The following is a 16,762-nucleotide window of genomic DNA, read 5'->3' on the forward strand; positions in this document are numbered from 1 at the left end:
TTGGCTTTTATGTGTGACAGACACTCAGGTTGTCCCAGGGAAAAAGGACGAAGGAGTCGATACCGTGATGGGCCAGCAACACCCAGACGACCCAAGACAAGCCAATCTGGGAAAGTACATTGTGCGCGGTCGGCTTTAGCAAGGAAAACAGGTGGTTTAGGGACGTCTCAGAGAACAATTCAGACTCAAGAGAACTTGAGGCTGGGGGCCTGCACCTCTTGGTGTAGGGGCTGCAAAACTGATGTCAGCCCTTCACAGGCCACAGAGAGGCCAAACCCGAGCACAGGCCTCCAGAGGTGGAGCTGGGGTCGGCATTCCCGGGCTCGCTCCCGAAGCGACACCCGTCTGAGCCCGCCCCTCCCACTGGGCTTTGTCCTTAAAGCCCCAGGCTGGGGTCGCCTCCAGGGACGTCAGCGGTTTCCGCTTCTGCGAGCCCAGCGTTGAGCCTCGGGGCCGCTTGGGTGCAGGCCGGGGTCCCAGGACCCCGAGCGCAGGACGCCCAGCCAGGCGACTCACCACCTCAGGCGCACAGGCCCACGAAAGCGGGGGCGCGCCCGCGGGACTCCATTTCCCAGCGCGCTGCGCGGAGCCGCCTGGCCGTTGCCACGGACGTCGGAAAGGGCTCCGCCCACCCGGCCGCAGAGCGGGCGGGAACTACGCTTCCCAGAAGGCGCCGCGCGTGCGTCCGCGGCGCGCATTGGGCCAATGAGGGCTTGCGGGGGCTGGACTTCCGGCGTCCGGGACTGTCACTTTGCTGCGGGGCGTGGGGCCGCACGGGTGTTGGGGACTGGAGCGCGGCGGGTCCGGGTCGGCCTTCCAGGAGCCTTGGAGACCCGAGGCGAGGGCCGCGACGAGGGCGCGAGCGGAGGGCCGCTAGCGTACGCCGTGGTCGCGGGCGACGGTCGCGCCCCCCGAGCCTCGGTTTCTCCGGGTGTAGCCTGGGCCGCCCTGCGGGCTGTGGGGCGGTGCCCCGCGTCACGTGCTCTCCGACCCCCGGGCGGCAGGGGAGACGGCGTCCTGGGCGTCTGTGCGCTAGTCGGACGGAGAGACTGAGGCCCGGAGCCGGGACGTCCGCGTATCCGTCGCTTTCTGCGCGTCCCCAGGTACAGGTTCTGATGGCGACCGCGGCGCTGACGGACCCGGCGCAGGTGAGAGAGGAAGCGTAAGACCCCCTCCCCCGCCAGCCACCTAGATCCCTCCGGGAGGGACCCGAGTCTCGGCTCAGGGAGGCACTTTACCCGAACGTCTTGTCTCCCCTCTCGGTTCGTTCCAGGCCCCGGTGTTCAGGCCAGTGGAGCGTGCGCGTGTGAGATCCCCGCTTCGGGCAGCCAAGGGAGTGAGGTGTAGAAGGAAGTTCCAGGCGGAGGGTCCCGCACGTGCAAAAGCTGGGAGGGGAGACGGAGCCTAGGTGCTTCGGGAACCGAGCTTCCGGACGTGAGCACGGGAGAGAAATGGCAGGCTGAGGAGTTGTGTCGGGAGCCGTGGGAGGATTCGAACAGAGACTGGACGTGCTTTAAGTTAGGGTTTTTAAAAGTATCCCACGGTTTGCTTGGCGGAGAAATGACGCAGGGCGGGGGTGGCCGTGTGCAGGGGCCGGCCCTGCCACAGCCCGGGTGGCCGAAGACGGCACCTGCGGCACACTGGGACTGGGCCAGCGGAGATGGGGAAAGTGGTTGGATTCTGGAGAGATCTGATGTCTCAGGTGCGGCGTGGGAGCGGGTGGCCCGAGTGGAGCACAGTCCCAAGTTTTTTGTCCTGAGCACCCAGAAGAACAGAACTGCGGAATTTGAAGGGAAAGCAGGCTTCAGAGTAAGATCAGGGAATCTGTGCTGTCCCGGAGTGGAGGTATCACGTGGACCTGGAATTGCAGATGTCCAAGGACACAGCCCTGATACTCTGAGCCAGCAGGGCCTGGGAATCACATTTAGGAGGAAGGAATCTTACGGACTCAGCCAGGGATGGGTAGCACTCCAGGGATGTGAAGACAGGCTGGTAGCCCCTGGGGCTCTGGGAGGAAGTCAAGTGGCCTAAGGCAAGGTTTTGGCCAGGGAAATGGGGGTGGGGTGGGGTGGGGTGGGCGTGGTTATGGAGGGAGGAGGAAACTGGCTTCCTGTGTGCTCACCAGATCCTTGGGCCCCCTCCTGTAGTGACTGGAGGGGATCAGCCAGCCAGTCCTTCATGCTGGAGGAGCAGCCTTGGGATGTCAGGCAAGTTCAGCAGAAGGGGGCGTCCCTCCAGGCCTGGGCAGGTCCTGGCGGGTCCATAGCTGGGACTTGTGTACAACTGCTCGTTACAGGAACAGTTAAGGGCATGTCTGGGGAGGGTCAGTTTGTGCAAAGGCTGGAGCACGAGTGGGCACCTGGGCCTGCCCTTGGGGTGGCAGCCATCTGAAGGCCGTGAGCTTGCTCTGGCTGCCTGGTGTGAGTGGCCAGTGGGGAGGCCAAGCAGGCATCTGTGCCCTGGACAGGTAGGGTGTAGGGGAGAAGAGGGAAGTTTCGTCTGCAGAGTTGCAGAGCCTGGGGGAGGAGGGGGTGAGGGGGAGGAAGGTAAGCCTCTGAGGGACATGGAGAAGGGTAGCCTTTGGGACAGGGAGGTGGGTCCTGGGTCGTAGAGCCATAGCTTAGATCGTGTCCATCTTCCCCTGTCCGCTGTTGTAGGGCCTGATGGCCTTTGAGGATGTGGCCGTGTACTTCTCCCACGAGGAGTGGGAGCTCCTGGACACAGCCCAGAGGGCCTTGTACTGCCACGTGATGCTGGAGAACTTCGCACTTGTGGCCTCGCTGGGTAAGGCCCTGGGTTTTCCGCGGGAAGCTCAGCTGTTGCCAGCACCGAGCCCATATCTCCTGTTGGCCTATGAGCAGCCTCACACCAGCGGGCTGAGTGTCCCTGGGCCGCCATGGCACCTCTGTGTTCAGCCTGGGCCCCTTTCATCTGCTGCTGCCAACACGGTTCTCCTCACAGGGATTCCTCACAGGGACCATTGCACTTTTCCTGTGAGTCCTGCCCTGTGGTGTGGTCTTCTTGGGTGCGCGGATGACTCCATCTACGTCCCATAAAGTCCTGACTCCTGCCCTCTGTTGGGCTGGGCCTGGCCCCTCACTTGCTTGTCTTTTCTCACAGGCCTCTCTGCCTCACGACCCCGGGTAGTCGTCCAGCTTGAGCGTGGCGAGGAGCCCTGGGTTCTCAGTGGGACAGTTGCAACACCAGCCAGGACTGCTCACAGGAAGCCCAGCCCTGGTGAGAGGGGACTCAGAGGGTGTGAGCTTGGGCCCACCAGTGGCCAGGCTTCTGTCCCCCTTTCCCTGCCTTCCCGGACACTGTCATCTCCTGCCTCCCACCTGACTCCTTCCCGTTCTCCTTCTATCATCAGCGCCTCCTGGAGGCTCTGGCCTTGGCTTGCCCACCAAGGGGGAGCTCCCGTGGGACCCCATTCCAGGCACCGGGGCACAGCCTTTACCAGGACGCTCCTGGTCCTGCTTTCATGGAGGTGACCATGCTAGGGGAGAGGCAGCGGGGAAACAGAGTTCGTGAGTAAAGCCTATAGCGGCAGGTAGCCATCCGTGTGAGGAGCAAAAGCAGGCTGGAGGAGTCCCCCGAGACAGAAGTGAATGACATACACCGGTCTGGCTGCTGCTTTTCTCCCCAGCTCGCACACCCAGTCCTTGGCATCCCCTTTGTCTGACCACTAGGCCTGCCCCGGCCATCCCCTCTCGGCCAGCATGACCCAGGGTCTACCATTTCTGTGCCTTCAGGTTCCCGTCATCTGGCATACGACAGGGTTGTTCCAGGAGAAGCAGAACCGCCAGGGGCCTTCCATGATGGCTCCCCTCCAGCACCTCCGAGGGTCCCCTTCGCTGGCATCTGTGAGCGTGGGAGAAGCCTGGACGGCTGGCGGGGCACCTCCCCCTCTCAGGAGAAAAAACCCACAGGGGTGTCTGTAATCTACTGGGAACGGCTCCTGCTAGGTCCTGGCAGTGGGGAGGCCAGTGTCAGTCTGCGGCTGACCTCCCCACTGAGGATGGCCGAGGACAACCCACCTAGGGGGGAGAAGGCCTTTGTGACCCACCCCATGCCAGGCAAGCAGCTAAGGGCATGTGGGGGCCAGAAGCCATATGGGCGGGAGGCGCCTGGAAGCGCTTTCCCCAAAATTCCAGAATTTGAGTCTGGTCTCACCTCTGGGGAAGGAGGAAAGAGTCCAGCTAGCCACAAGCCTCATGGACTCCCTGCTGGCCAGGAGCCCCCAAACTGGGATCAGCTGGGCAAGGCCCTCCACACAGGCCCTGGCCTCCTTCCCGGGGAGAAGCCCTTCGAATGCAGGGCGTGCAACAAAGTGTTCGTGAAGAGCTCGGACCTGCTCAAGCACCTGCGCACGCACACCGGAGAGCGGCCGTATGAGTGCGCACAGTGCGGCAAGGCCTTCAGCCAGACGTCGCACCTGACGCAGCACCAGCGCATCCACAGCGGGGAGACGCCCTACGCGTGCCCGGCCTGTGGCAAGGCCTTCCGGCACAGCTCCTCGCTGGTGAGGCACCAGCGCATCCACACAGCCGAGAAGTCCTTCCGCTGCAGTGAGTGTGGCAAGGCCTTCAGCCACGGCTCCAACCTCAGCCAGCACCGCAAGATCCATGCAGGCGGGCGGCCCTACGCGTGTGCCCAGTGTGGCCGCCGTTTCTGCCGCAACTCACACCTCATTCAGCATGAGCGCACCCACACGGGTGAGAAGCCTTATACTTGTGCCCTTTGTGGTGCCGCCTTCAGCCAGGGTTCCTCACTCTTCAAGCACCAGCGTGTGCACACAGGCGAGAAGCCCTTCGCCTGCGCACAGTGTGGCCGCGCCTTCAGCCACAGCTCTAACCTCACGCAGCATCAGCTGCTGCACACGGGCGAGCGGCCCTTCCGCTGCGGGGACTGCGGGAAGGCTTTTGCCAAGGGCGCGGTGTTGCTCAGCCACCGACGCATCCACACGGGTGAGAAGCCCTTCGTGTGCGCACATTGTGGCCGCGCCTTCCGCGAGCGCCCGGCCCTCTTCCACCACCAGAGGATCCACACGGGAGAGAAACCTGTGCGCAGACCCCGGCGTGGGGCAGGCCTGACCCCCCAGGCCAGGCCTTCTTCGGTGGTGTCATCAGAGGGCTCACTGGGGAGGGAAGCGGGGTCCACTCCTGCCTCAGGTCCAGCCGCAGTTTCGAAGCCTGCTGAAGCCTGAGGTCACAGCTCCAACCTTCCCTGGCTTGTCGTAAAACACCCGCGTTCCCTGCATATCCACGCTTTGGAGAAGGACCCGTGTGTGCACTGTCGTTCCATCTGCACACGGTGACGATGTTTGCCATTTCAGCCACGGCTCACTCCAACCCTAAGTGGTCAGGCTGCAGAAATAGCAGGGGGATATTCCCCCCATTTGGATGCTGGGACTTTGGCAGGGCAGAGACTTGGCAATAGAGTGCCGTTTCGTGCCTGTGATGACTGTGGGTGCTCAGGTGAGGAGGGGGACTGCTGGAATGCTGGGGAGGCAGTCCTAGGAGTTTCCCCTGTCCATGCACAAACTGGCCGCCAGGCCGACCCTCAGGATATTCTTCCAAGACCTCACTTCCTCCGAGGCCTCCTGGGAGCGGACCTAGTGGGTAGGAGGTCATGTGGGGGTCTGGTGTTGACCTTGGGCTCTGTCTTAGCTTCCACCTCTGGGGAAAAGAACAGACGAGAGAGGGAGAGAGATTCGGGCCTACAGAGGGATTCTGACAGGCAGGATCTTGCTAAGGGCCAACGTGTGCCAGTTGCCAGCCCTGTGAGGCGGCTGCTGTGACTGCTATCCCCACTTCTCAGATGAGGAAACGGAGGCAGAGAGAGGGGATGTGAGTTGTACACAGCAGAGCCAGGACTCGAATCCAGGCCACAAGCCCAGCATCCAGACAGCTCACCAGTCTGCCCCCAGGCTCTGGCAGCTGTGCTCGGGTCTGCCAGTGTGAGAGCTGGGTGATGCCAGGCCTGGCCGCCCGCACATGGCGGTCCCACAGTGGGTGGGCCAAGTAGAGGTGGAGGTCCCTGGGGTGGGGAGAGGGAGACAGACATCAAGAATGATGGCTCTTGAGCCGTGCTCTTTCATTCGGTTTCTCATCCAAGCCTCAGCATTGGCCACGTCCCGTTGTTACCAAAGGTACCGCTGCAGGAGCCTTTATATCCCCCCTGCCCTGACGAGAGGTGATCGTAACAACAGGTTTGGAGGAGACCACATGGGGCTCCTTGGTTCTCCCTGTGGCCCTGAGCAGACCAGGGCCCACCCTGACCTCAGTCCTCACACCCAGGGATGTTAGTGGTCTCTTTACTTGGGAACAAAAAAAAAGAGCAAAAATTAGAAGTTGGAATGGATGCACATTGTGTAAATCCTTGCACAGCACTGTGGAAGTCCACAGCCTCAGCCTCCCCTTCCAGCCTCCAGGTCATGGTTCAGAAGGGTTTAATGGCACAGTCCAGAGAGGCTTCCTGATAAAAACTTGTCAAACGTGCACGGTAACAGTCTGATGCCTGTTTCATCTTAGCACACTGCAGACATGCCATCAGTGTGTGTTGTCACAGAGCTGCAGGGACTTGGCTTTGACCCATGTCTCTTTGAGGCCAGAGGGTAGATATGTAGCCTGTCTGAGGCCCACTGACTTTCTGTGATACCTGTTCTCCCCTTGGCAGCCAGAGGTGTGCGGTCAGCCCAGGAGATCTAGGCAGGGTAGATTGCATGGGGTGGCCCCAATTAGGACTTAGCTATCTGGATATGAGTCTTTGTGCATCCAGGCCAGGGATTCTAGGCAGGGGTCACCAGTAGTGGCCAGAAAGCCTGACTCCAGTTTGATGGGTCTTCTAGTTCACCACCTCCCAAGCTTTGGCAGCTATGTGTCCTGCATTACGCCCACAGACCTATCGCCCTCCCATTCTCACTCCCTCCCAGCAGTGCCAGAGTTCTTTTATTCTGGAATCTCACTAATCCTGCAAGGAGAGGAGTCTTGCTGAACCCACTCCCAAAGACCCTTAGATGCAGGTCCTCTGTGCCAGGTCTTCTGGTCCCCTACAGGTCTCCAAGCCACTGTTCACCCTCCTGGACTCATCCTTTCTCCTCTGCTCTGGTACACACTCTGGCCTCACCCCCGTCTTACCTTCCCTTAGAATGGCATCATGAGGGTGCCATTCTCAGTCTGCACAGCTGTGAAATGCAGACAAACCCGCACTCTGATAGCTCTTGGGAGCCCATGGGATTCAGGAGCAAAGGCAACTGTCAAACAGCAAGTGGGTACTCAAGTCATACACAACCTTTTCTGCATCTTGGACTGAAGCTCCTGGAGCTCTCATGACCCCTTGACCTGGGTCTGATGTCCTATGCCATCTCCCCACCAGTCTCCTCCCCACTTCATTGAGCTCTTTCTCACCTGTGTGCTTGGCCCCTGCTATGCCTCACTTCCTCTACCCTTCTCAAACCCACCCCTCCCAGTACCTAGGATTGGTCAGTGGCCCACACTCCGGTCTTATGAGAACAGTAACCATAATCACCTGCTTTCCCCTCTCTTGGGCCTTACATTGCCCTCCCCTAAACTTCTGTGGTCATGTTGAGCCTTGTCCTGTCAGGCTAGTCCTTCTCTTGATCCTGAACAGGCTGAGTGTAAAAGTGCCCTTGAGCTCTTTGGGGCAAGATGGTGGTGTGAACACATGCATTTCATTTGGTTCAAAAACCCACTGAAGCTAGAGATGAAAGTGTTTAAAAATATGAACCCACGAGAAAGAGGATGGTGAAACGGGTCCACAGCAATGGCATTCTGGAACTGGAAGCAGATGCAGATGTGGGATCTATCTCTGATTTAGAGAAAGCCAAATATTGATTTGGCACTGGGGGAAGTGGATTGAGGTCCCACCAGGCTTATACTGCAGAACTCCAGAAGGCATAGCCCCCTGGGAGAGGAGACTTAAAACAAAGATGACTTGGGGAGAGCTACCAAAGCTATTAGAGCACTAGCTCTCCCCATAGAGTGGATGGTGGAAGAGTCATTTCTGGGGAATCCATACAGTTCCAGAGAAACGATCTAAGTCCTCCCCCCTCCCACACGCACACACACAAAACAGCTCAGTCTGATGACATATAGAAGAGTTGACAGGCCCCAGCCATGCAGATGCTCAGAGCTTCCAATCAGTGTGTAAGACCACTGCTCTTCATTGAGTGCTGGCAGCTAGGTATTAGTAGGTATCACAAGAAATCAAAACAGGCATATGCAATTTAGGATTGAATGAGCCACGGTTCAGCTACTTGATTTCTGGAAGCGAAGCACCCCTTCCCACAGTGTGATTCTTGCCTACTGAGATAAACTGAAGATAACTGTTACTAGTTCTGGTACCCAGTGTAAAAGGTTAGCAGCGTCCCATAAGCTGGACAAAAACCTTCATCCCTCACTTCGCAGTACTGACGTCTGAAAACATGTCTGAGACTCTGAGGATATAAATCAAGGGACAGTTTCCTCCTGTGTAAATGAGTGCCCACCCTGGTCCTTGTTCTCGATGTCCGCAGGGCGCTCAGCAGAGGTCGAACGAAGGACCCCAGCAGCATGCTCGCTGGAATCCTTCCCGGGGTTGGCGGAGAAAGTCCACAGATTAGGCCGGACTTCCGGGTCCGGACCCTGCTTCCTCCTGGGACCACCTGGAGGCGAGTCTCCGCCGAACTACACTACACAGGCCGTCACTTCCGGCCTCCCAGGAGGACCGGGCGACGCTCTGGCCGTTTCCTTGGAAACAGAGGGAGGCGGGCGGACGTCCTCTAGCGGTTACCAAGGGGCCTGCTCAGCGCCTAGAACGAAGCCTCAAGAGGAGCGCTGGGGAGGGGCCTAGGTGGGGTGCTGGCTCTGAATGGCCGTAAGGTCACGCTCCTCCCCCCTCACCTCACTTGCCAATAGGCGCCGGGTCCACTGTGCACATGCGCAGGATTCTAACATACCGTCCATCACGGCCGTTGGTGAGTCTAGGGTCGGATGCAAAGAGCGGTCGCCCGTGAGGGGAGGGAGCCCCCAAACTCTGCGACTCTTCAGATTTCCCTAAGAGGACCGGAGCTCTTCTCAGTCGTGAGAGGCCTTTGGAAATGAGCGTCCGCTGGCGGAGGCCGCGCCCGTCCTTGCGTGCTGAGTCTCACGGGAAACGTAGTCCGAAGGGAGGGGGCGGGTCCTGCCGAGCAGGCGCGTGATTGGCCAGGGCGCAGTCGCCATGGCAACGCGGGGGGGCGGGAAGGCGGGGCCCCTTACCCGGAGGGGCTTCCTGGCGCCCCCGCCGCGGCGGAGGTGAGCGCGGGCTCGGCTGGGCGGGGCGCGCGGCTCTTTCCTTCCTCGGGAACCCGGCCGCTCGGCGCTCCCGCACTCCGGAGTGTCCGCCTACCTCCCGACGTGCCCTGCGCGCTCCACCTCCTAGCCTCAGCCCGGCCCTTCCTCCCACCCAGCGCGGCGTTCCCTTTCCTCTGGCGAGAGCTGCTCTTGCCCCTCCCTTTTGGGAGACGGACTCCGGGGGCTCAGGCCGGGTCTAGCCGCTCTGACGGGCCCCCCAGGTGGCCTTGTTTCATTCCAGACCCTCTTGACGGTCGGGCCACGGTGTCCGCAACTCGTAGTTTTGTTGTGTTTCGTTTTGCTTTTCACACGCTTGGTTCGGGCGGTGTGAGTCAGTCACAGTTCGCTGTGGTCAGCGAGCGCGTCCACAGTCCCTGCCTCGACCCGTGGCACAGACGTGCCTCATACTTGTAGCCGGGTCCCCGGGTGCCCACTTGAGTCAACATGTCCCGATGTCCTGGAGATCATGGGGCCCGCACCCCACCATAGCCCAGCATGGCCCCGTATCCTACTGCTGCCTCTTCCCACCTTCACTGCCCCCGCTCACCAGGGGTGATGGCCTCACCCAGTCCCTGGCTGCCTGTCCCTCGGCCTCCTGCCTGTCACTTTCCCTGGCTCATGAGTCAGACCCTGGAGGCCTGCGATGACTCCTTTTGCCTACCTCTTCATCACCCCCTGCAGTTTCCTGGAAGCTCCGCTGGACAATTTGCCTCCAAAGCATTCATCCACAAGGCTTCCTTCGGCCTTCAGTTCCTGTCAGCGGCCAGCTCCTGTGACCCCTCCAGGAAGCGTTCCCAGCCTCATGCATCCCTGGGCCAGGGTCCTCCCTCAACCAGCCTCCGCCCCCTGGGCTGGGCCTGTCTGCTCTACTCTGGCCATGGCCTCTTAGCGCGCACCCTGACCCTTCCTTTCCTGCAGGTCCCTCTTGTTGGCTACAAGAAGACACCCAGTACAACAATGCCATCCCCACTGGGCCCCCCACGCCTGCCCTCTGTGGACCCCATGGCTATCCTGGAGGAGCCTGAGGCAGCACGCCTGCGCTTCCGGGGCTTCTGCTACCAGGAGGTGGCGGGTCCCCGGGAGGCCCTGGCCCGGCTCCGGGAGCTGTGCTGCCAGTGGCTGCGGCCCGAGGCGCACTCCAAGGAGCAGATGCTGGAGCTGCTGGTGCTGGAGCAGTTCCTGGGCACGCTGCCTCCGGAGATCCAGGCCTGGGTGCGGGGCCAGCAGCCAGGCAGCCCTGAGGAGGCTGTAGCCCTGGTCGAGGGCCTGCAGCATGACCCTGGGCAGCTGCTGGGCTGGGTGAGTGTGGCCAACGTTGACTTCTTGAAGGGTCAGGAGCCAAAGTAGAGCCCCTGTGACTTTCCTCTTCCCTTCAGATCACAGCCCATATCCTGAAGCAAGTGGTGCTCCCGGCAGCACAGAAGACAGAGGAGTCCTTGGGGAGCTCCCACCCTTCAGGGACAGTGGAGCTCCTCAGGGCGACCTCTGGGGAGGCCTCACAGGACACCCACATGGAGAAGTCTGCCCAGCTTAGCTGCAGTGTGAAGGAGGAGCCAGATGCTGATGGGCAGGAGATGGGTGAGAGTGGGAGCCACACAAGGTCTGGGGGGCTCCCGGAGGGAATGTGAACGTCCCCAGATGGGATGGGGACTCAGGAAGGACTGCAGACTGCAGAGCTGGGCCCCCAGGAGGCAGGAGGAAAGCACTGGTGGGCTGCCTGCCGTGTGACTGGCACACACAGTAGCCTCCTGCCTCCTGGCGGAGGACGGCCAGGGCTGCAGCACCAACACCAGCTCACCTGCCATGGCTCACAGGAGCGGCCCCTGACCCTCATCTGCCTCATTTCCTAGCACCTTCCAACCCCCCAAATCCAGCCCAGTCCCGCGAGGGGCACCCTGGACACCGGGAACCAGCCTCCACGTCCTTCCACCCACCCAGGATTCAGGTAAGCAGCCCCAGGAGGGAGGTGCAGGCACCCAGTAAAAGGGGTGTGTCCTTGGTGGCCACTCTGCTCTGTCAGGTTTTCAGGCCTCTTGGCTAGTAGCTCTTGTGCTCTTTGCTGCCTGGAAATGGAGTTGGTATCAGGGCCCCTCGTGCAGGTCCTGCAGGACAGGGACAGGCTGGTGGTCTCTCTAAAATGGGGGAAAATTTGGGCCTCAGGCCATGGGATCTGGTTTGGAGTGACTGGAACTGGTAGGCGTTGGCTTCCTCATTTACAGAGAAATTGGGGATTTTGAAGCACCCAGCAGTCTTAAACTGGTACTTGGGGATTTGAACCCTCATGTGCACGTGGGGAGGGGTCAAGATGATGAACCTTGGCAAGAAAGCGTGAGCACCACACAGCAGTCTGGCCTCCCTAGCCCCCCAGAGATCAGAATGGAGATAGCTAGGCCATAACCTGCAGCCTCCTCTTTCCTGGGGCTTTCCTCAAAGGCCAACCAGCCCTGGATTGTGGCCAGCGAGGCATGGAAGCTCCACTGAGGCCCCTGCTACCTGGAGTGCTTGGTTCCTGAGTGTGGACAGCAGGGCTCCTGTCCTCTCCCAGCAGTTTTTCTCCTAAGCCACTCCACTGGGGAGCGTTCCCGGTGGAAGAGCTGGTTGAGATGTGCTTGGAGGCTAAAAATTCCTCCAGGCTCTCTCCACGGTCTGATGGCACAGTGGGAAACAGCTGGGTGGGCAGGCCACACCCTCCGAAGCCGCCTGATCTCCAGCCAACAGCATTCCAGGTGTAACTTCATGTGGCTGTCTCCTCCCTGTGCCTGGACCTCCAGTGGTTTGTCTGTCAGGATGATTTTTCCCACCCCAGCAAAGCCCCAGATGATGGGATTTTGGGAGGCAAGGAGAGCAGAAGCCAGGGACAGGGAGTGGATCCCCTGGTAAAGTCCACAAGGGTCCTGCTTCGACCACCAGAGCTCACCCTCTGGCAACAGGCAGGAGCCAGCCCACCGCCCCACCCACACACATCATCTGAACCCTGGGATGCTTGGCTGCACCTCCTAATGTGAGTCCTCCTGCCCTCAACCTCCCCGCAGCTAGGTCCCCACATCTAGGAATGCTGACGGCCTTCAGCAGCTCCCCCAAGGAGGATCTCTGTTACTTTTGTAACCAGAGGCTTGGGGAGAGGTGGCTGGATCCCCTTGGGTCCCCAGGCCTTTTGCTGTCAATGCAGCACACTGTTCAAGGCAAGGAGGTGGGGACAATCATATCGGGCCCCCACCTAGGCTTCCCCCAGAACCCATCAAGGGGTTCTCAGCTCCAGTGTGTCTGGCTAGACTATGGAGTGGGGCTTCTGAGGGGGACAGGTGCTAACAGCATCCCCCCAGTGAGCTGGAAGACAGCTCCTCTCTGCCCTGTTTCCCAACTTTCACACACCCTTTTCATCTTCATCCTTATCGAGCAAAAGAGCCTTAGGTAATCTGCCTGCTCCCTCAAGTAATTAGTAAGGTTGTGACTAGGGGAGACGGGCAGGGTAGGGCACTGCAGGGCGGGGCGGAGAATGGGGGGTGGACAGGCACCAAGGGTGATGGGCCATATCCCCACAGGAGGAATGGGGGCTACTGGACCCGTCACAGAAGGAACTGTACTGGGACGCGATGCTGGAGAAGTATGGCACGGTGGTCTCCCTGGGTGAGGACCAGCCATGACCTCTCCTTTGGGGTCTGCATGCCACCGGCTGTAGGGCTCACTGCCCGGCCCTTCCCTGTGCACGTCTCCCAGTGCTCACCCGAGGTCCCGCTCGTTACCTGGGGGCACCGTGTCACCTACCAGGGCCCCCACCCTGCCCCTAGTATGTAAGAGCCCCTCACCCACCCCCATGCCAGGACTGCTGCCTGACTGTCCCTCACCCCAGCAGGGATACCAGCCCCCCCGCCGGAGGCACGGGCTGAGTCGGGGCCAGGGGCCGTGCGTACAGGGACAGAGGGTCGAAGAAGCCTCCACCCAGGTGAGTGCTTCTCCGTGCGACCTGAGCCACCTGTTCTCTGGTGGGGTGGGAGCTTGTCCGCCCCCACACACCTGGCGGGAGAGGGTGGGCCAATGTGAAGGGCACTGGGCTACCTGGGACTGCCACCTCTCCTTCCCCCAGGAGATGAGAGTGAGAGCCACTGCGAGGGTCCGCCCCACTGCCCAGACGCCCAGCCACCCCGGGGCCCGGGGTCTGTCACCTGGGAGGGCCCGTCTGGGGCCTCTGTGTCTGCCAGAGCAACGCTGGGAGCAGAGCTGGAGCCTGGTGCCCCGCGGAGGAAGCCTTACACCTGTGAGCTGTGTGGCCGAGGCTTTGACTGGAAATCAGTCTTTGTCATCCACCACCGGACGCACGCAGATGGACAGGGCACACGGGCCCCGGTACTGGCCATCGGGGGTGCTCAGAAGCTGCCACAGGGTTCCCGGGAGCCAGGCACAGCCCGGCACCCGCGGCGCGTGCTCCCAGGGCCCCGGAGCTACGCATGTGAGGAGTGTGGGCGCAGCTTCAGCTGGAAGTCGCAGCTGGTCATCCACCGCAAGAGCCACGCGGGCCAGCGGCGCCACTTCTGTGGAGACTGCGGCCGTGGCTTCGACTGGAAGTCCCAGCTGGTCATCCACAGGAAGAGCCACCGGGCCGAAGCCCCATGAGTGGCTCGAGAAGGCGGCCTCATCTTGGGGGCTTTGGAGCCTCCAGGGCCTGGACACGGTTCCCGGGGCTCTGGTTCCCGCCTACCCGGGGCTGCTCAGCCTCTGTCTGTGAATCAGAGTTCCCAGGAGGGTCCCCTGCCCCATTTCAGTCTCCCCAAAACAGCCACCTGGGTGTAAGTAAAAGAAGCTGCCTGGTGGGGCCTGGCTTCGAACCCACTGCCTAAGCCTGGTGACGTCCCAGCTCTGAGATCCCCAGCTGCGACCTGGTGCAAGCTGACAGGCCAAGGACTCTCCCTACCCCTGGGATGGGACCTTCGTGGCCCCAGGTGGGTGCTCAGAAACTGCCCCTTTCCACCCTTCCTGAAGCTTCTGGGCCTGATGTCTTGGTGTGGAAGGTGCTGAAAGCTCAGGAGAGCATGCTTTGCTTCTGTTTGCAGGCAGATGGAAAACTAATGACCCTCCACATTTGAGATTTTTTAAAAATTCCACTTTTATAATGGGAAGTTTCTGCATAAGAATTCTGATCTCTGCTTTCTGCTGGTCAGAATATCAGCAGTGCCACTCCTGCCTGGCGGCTGGACCCACAAGAAGGGCCAGCAGTCCTGGCCACCTGGCCTCCTTTGTTCCTCGGTCACCATGTCATTCCTTGGTCTCTTTGGCCTTTGAGCTCTTGAGTCCCAGCTTGAGTGGACACTAAGGGGACTTCCTTTGCAAGTATGGATGAACAAGGAGGGTGGCCTCTGAGGAAGGGCCCACAAACGGATGTCACTGGGGCCATGTGATTTAAAAGTAGTCTGTGATCACTTAGACAAATTTGAAATATACAAGAGAGCAAAGGTAAGGGAAATGACCCCGAGTTCCACTGTCTCATGCCAGTGACTATTCCAGGAGTCACACGTAGGGGCGTTTTATAAATCTTCTTGGGGAGCTACTGTATATATCATGCTCTTCTCACTCATTTCCCTGTTATTAAAAATGTATTTTAATGCCTGGGTAAAAATTCCATTTTCTGTCCAGCGGCGTCATTTCCTACCAAGCCCAGATAGTTCATTGTTCACCCCCGTGGTACCCAGTGCATCACCAGTGATGCACACTCCCAGGCATACACTTGGGGTGGGACTCTGCCTATTTCCCTTAGACTAAGTCTCCCAAAGTAGGATTGTTGCATCTAGAGAGCATGGGACTTTTGTTTTCTTTTTGCCTTAAAACAACACTGGATTCCTTGAGCCAATTCCAAGTCTTCCCCTCCCCCCACAACACCAAGCAGTTCTCCAACAGAAAATATTTTTTAGGGACGCCTGGGTGGCTCAGCCGGTTAAGCGTCTGCCTTCAGCTCAGGTCACGATCCCAGGGTCCTGGGATCAAGCCCCACATCGGGCTCCACGCTCAGTGGGGAGTCTGCTTCTCCCTCTCCCTCTGCCCCTCCCACCTGCTCTTGCTCTCTCTCCCTCTCTCTTTCTCTGTCTCAAATAAAATAAATAAATAAAATCTTTTTAAAAAAAAAAAGTTGAAATGAAGGGGGGGAAATCGGAGGGGGAGAAGAACCATGAGAGACAATGGACTCTGAAAAACAAACTGAGGGTTCTAGAGGGGAGGGGGGTGGGAGGATGGGTTAGCCTGGTGGTGGGTATTGAGGAGGGCATGTTCTGCATGGAGCACTGGGTGTTATGCACAAACAATGAATCATGGAACACTATATCTAAAACTAATGATGTAATGTATGGGGATTAACATAACAATAAAAAAATTAAAAAAAAAAAAGAAATGTAAAAAAAAAAGTTGAAGCATGAGAAAGATTTGATGCACCACTGCAGGCTTTGAAGATAGAGGGAGTCACACTGTGGCCTCTGGAAGGTAAGAACAACCCCTGGCTAACAGCCAGCAAAGAAACCGGAGACCTCAGTCCTACAACCACAAAGTATTGCAATCTGCCAACAACTTGAATGGGCTTGGAAGCAGATAATTCCCAGGTCTTCCAGATAAGAGCCTAGCCCAGCCAACATTTTGATTTCAGCTTTGTGATACTCTGAGCAGACAACCCAGCCAATGTCTCCCGGATGTCTGACCTACAGAACGGTGAGCTAATAAATGGATGTTTTAATCCACTAAGTTTGTGGCAATTTGTTAAACAGCATAGAAAACTCAATACAACCATGTATTATTAATGGGTTTAGTACTGCTCATGGCCAAAAATATAAAACTCGGCTGCATCCAGTGATGAATTGGAGTGTGGAATAAAATGGTGATGGTGTTTTTCAATAACATTTTTAAAAATAAGGAACAAGGGGCACCTGGGTGGCTCAGTTGTTAAGTGTCTGCCTTCGGCTCGGGTCATGATCCCAGGGTCCTGGGATCGAACCCCGCATTGGGCTCCCTGCTCCGCGGGAAGCCTGCTTCTCCCTCTCCCGCTCCCCCTGCTTGTGTCCCCTCTCTCGCTGTGTCTCTTTCTGTCAAATAAATAAAATCTTAAAAAAATAAAAAAATAAAAAAATAAAAAAAATAAATGGGATCCTGTTACTGGCCTTCCCCCACCCCAAAGGGCTCCTCATTTCCTCAGGCTTGTCAGGAGGGCTAAACCCTCCGCAGCTGGTACCTGCCTTGCCTGGGACCTCCTTCAGCCTCTACCCGATCTGCCTTGTACTGGGAAGCATTTTTCCAGAGACGTGCTTTGTGTCTAACCCCCGGGCCAAGGGGAAGCTCCTGCCAAACTGAGGTGTGTACTTGAGTCTGAAACCTGCTGGGCGCCTGGGTGGCTCAGTTGGTTGAGCGACTGCCTTCGGCTCAGGTCATGATCCTGGAGTCCCTGGATCGAGTCC

The 16,762-nt window shown here is 58.9% G+C and overlaps 2 protein-coding genes across 15 annotated transcripts; both read left to right on the plus strand.

Moving 5' to 3' along the window:
• Positions 1-707: 707 nt before the first annotated feature.
• Positions 708-6,500, plus strand: ZNF324 (zinc finger protein 324). 10 transcript variants are annotated; one of them, XM_078062904.1, is made up of 7 exons: positions 709-1,148; positions 1,274-1,517; positions 2,148-2,207; positions 2,658-2,784; positions 3,121-3,237; positions 3,371-3,487; positions 3,753-6,500. In XM_078062904.1, exons 4-7 carry the CDS (start codon positions 2,664-2,666, stop codon positions 5,204-5,206), a joined length of 1,809 nt encoding a protein of 602 aa, XP_077919030.1. In that variant the 5' UTR covers positions 709-1,148; positions 1,274-1,517; positions 2,148-2,207; positions 2,658-2,663; the 3' UTR covers positions 5,207-6,500. The 10 variants fall into 10 exon arrangements, with proteins under 10 accessions (XP_035955951.2, XP_035955953.2, XP_077919030.1 ...); XM_078062905.1 differs by having other exon boundaries at positions 1,274-1,434; positions 2,126-2,207; XM_078062906.1 differs by having other exon boundaries at positions 1,274-1,434.
• A 121-nt stretch (positions 6,501-6,621) lies between these two features.
• Positions 6,622-14,936, plus strand: ZNF446 (zinc finger protein 446). Of its 5 annotated transcripts, XM_036100051.2 has the most exons (7): positions 6,622-8,977; positions 10,254-10,634; positions 10,712-10,913; positions 11,186-11,280; positions 12,878-12,962; positions 13,186-13,278; positions 13,420-14,936. In XM_036100051.2, the coding sequence occupies exons 1-7, from the start codon at positions 8,939-8,941 to the stop codon at positions 13,944-13,946; spliced, it is 1,422 nt and encodes a 473-aa protein (XP_035955944.1). In that variant the 5' UTR covers positions 6,622-8,938; the 3' UTR covers positions 13,947-14,936. The 5 variants fall into 5 exon arrangements, with proteins under 5 accessions (XP_035955944.1, XP_035955942.1, XP_077919041.1 ...); XM_036100049.2 differs by having other exon boundaries at positions 6,622-10,634; XM_078062915.1 differs by having other exon boundaries at positions 6,622-10,634; positions 13,535-14,936.
• The last annotated feature ends 1,826 nt before the right edge of the window (positions 14,937-16,762 follow it).

This window comes from Halichoerus grypus, chromosome 15 (genome assembly GCF_964656455.1).
Source record: "Halichoerus grypus chromosome 15, mHalGry1.hap1.1, whole genome shotgun sequence".
NCBI lineage: Eukaryota > Metazoa > Chordata > Mammalia > Carnivora > Phocidae > Halichoerus > Halichoerus grypus.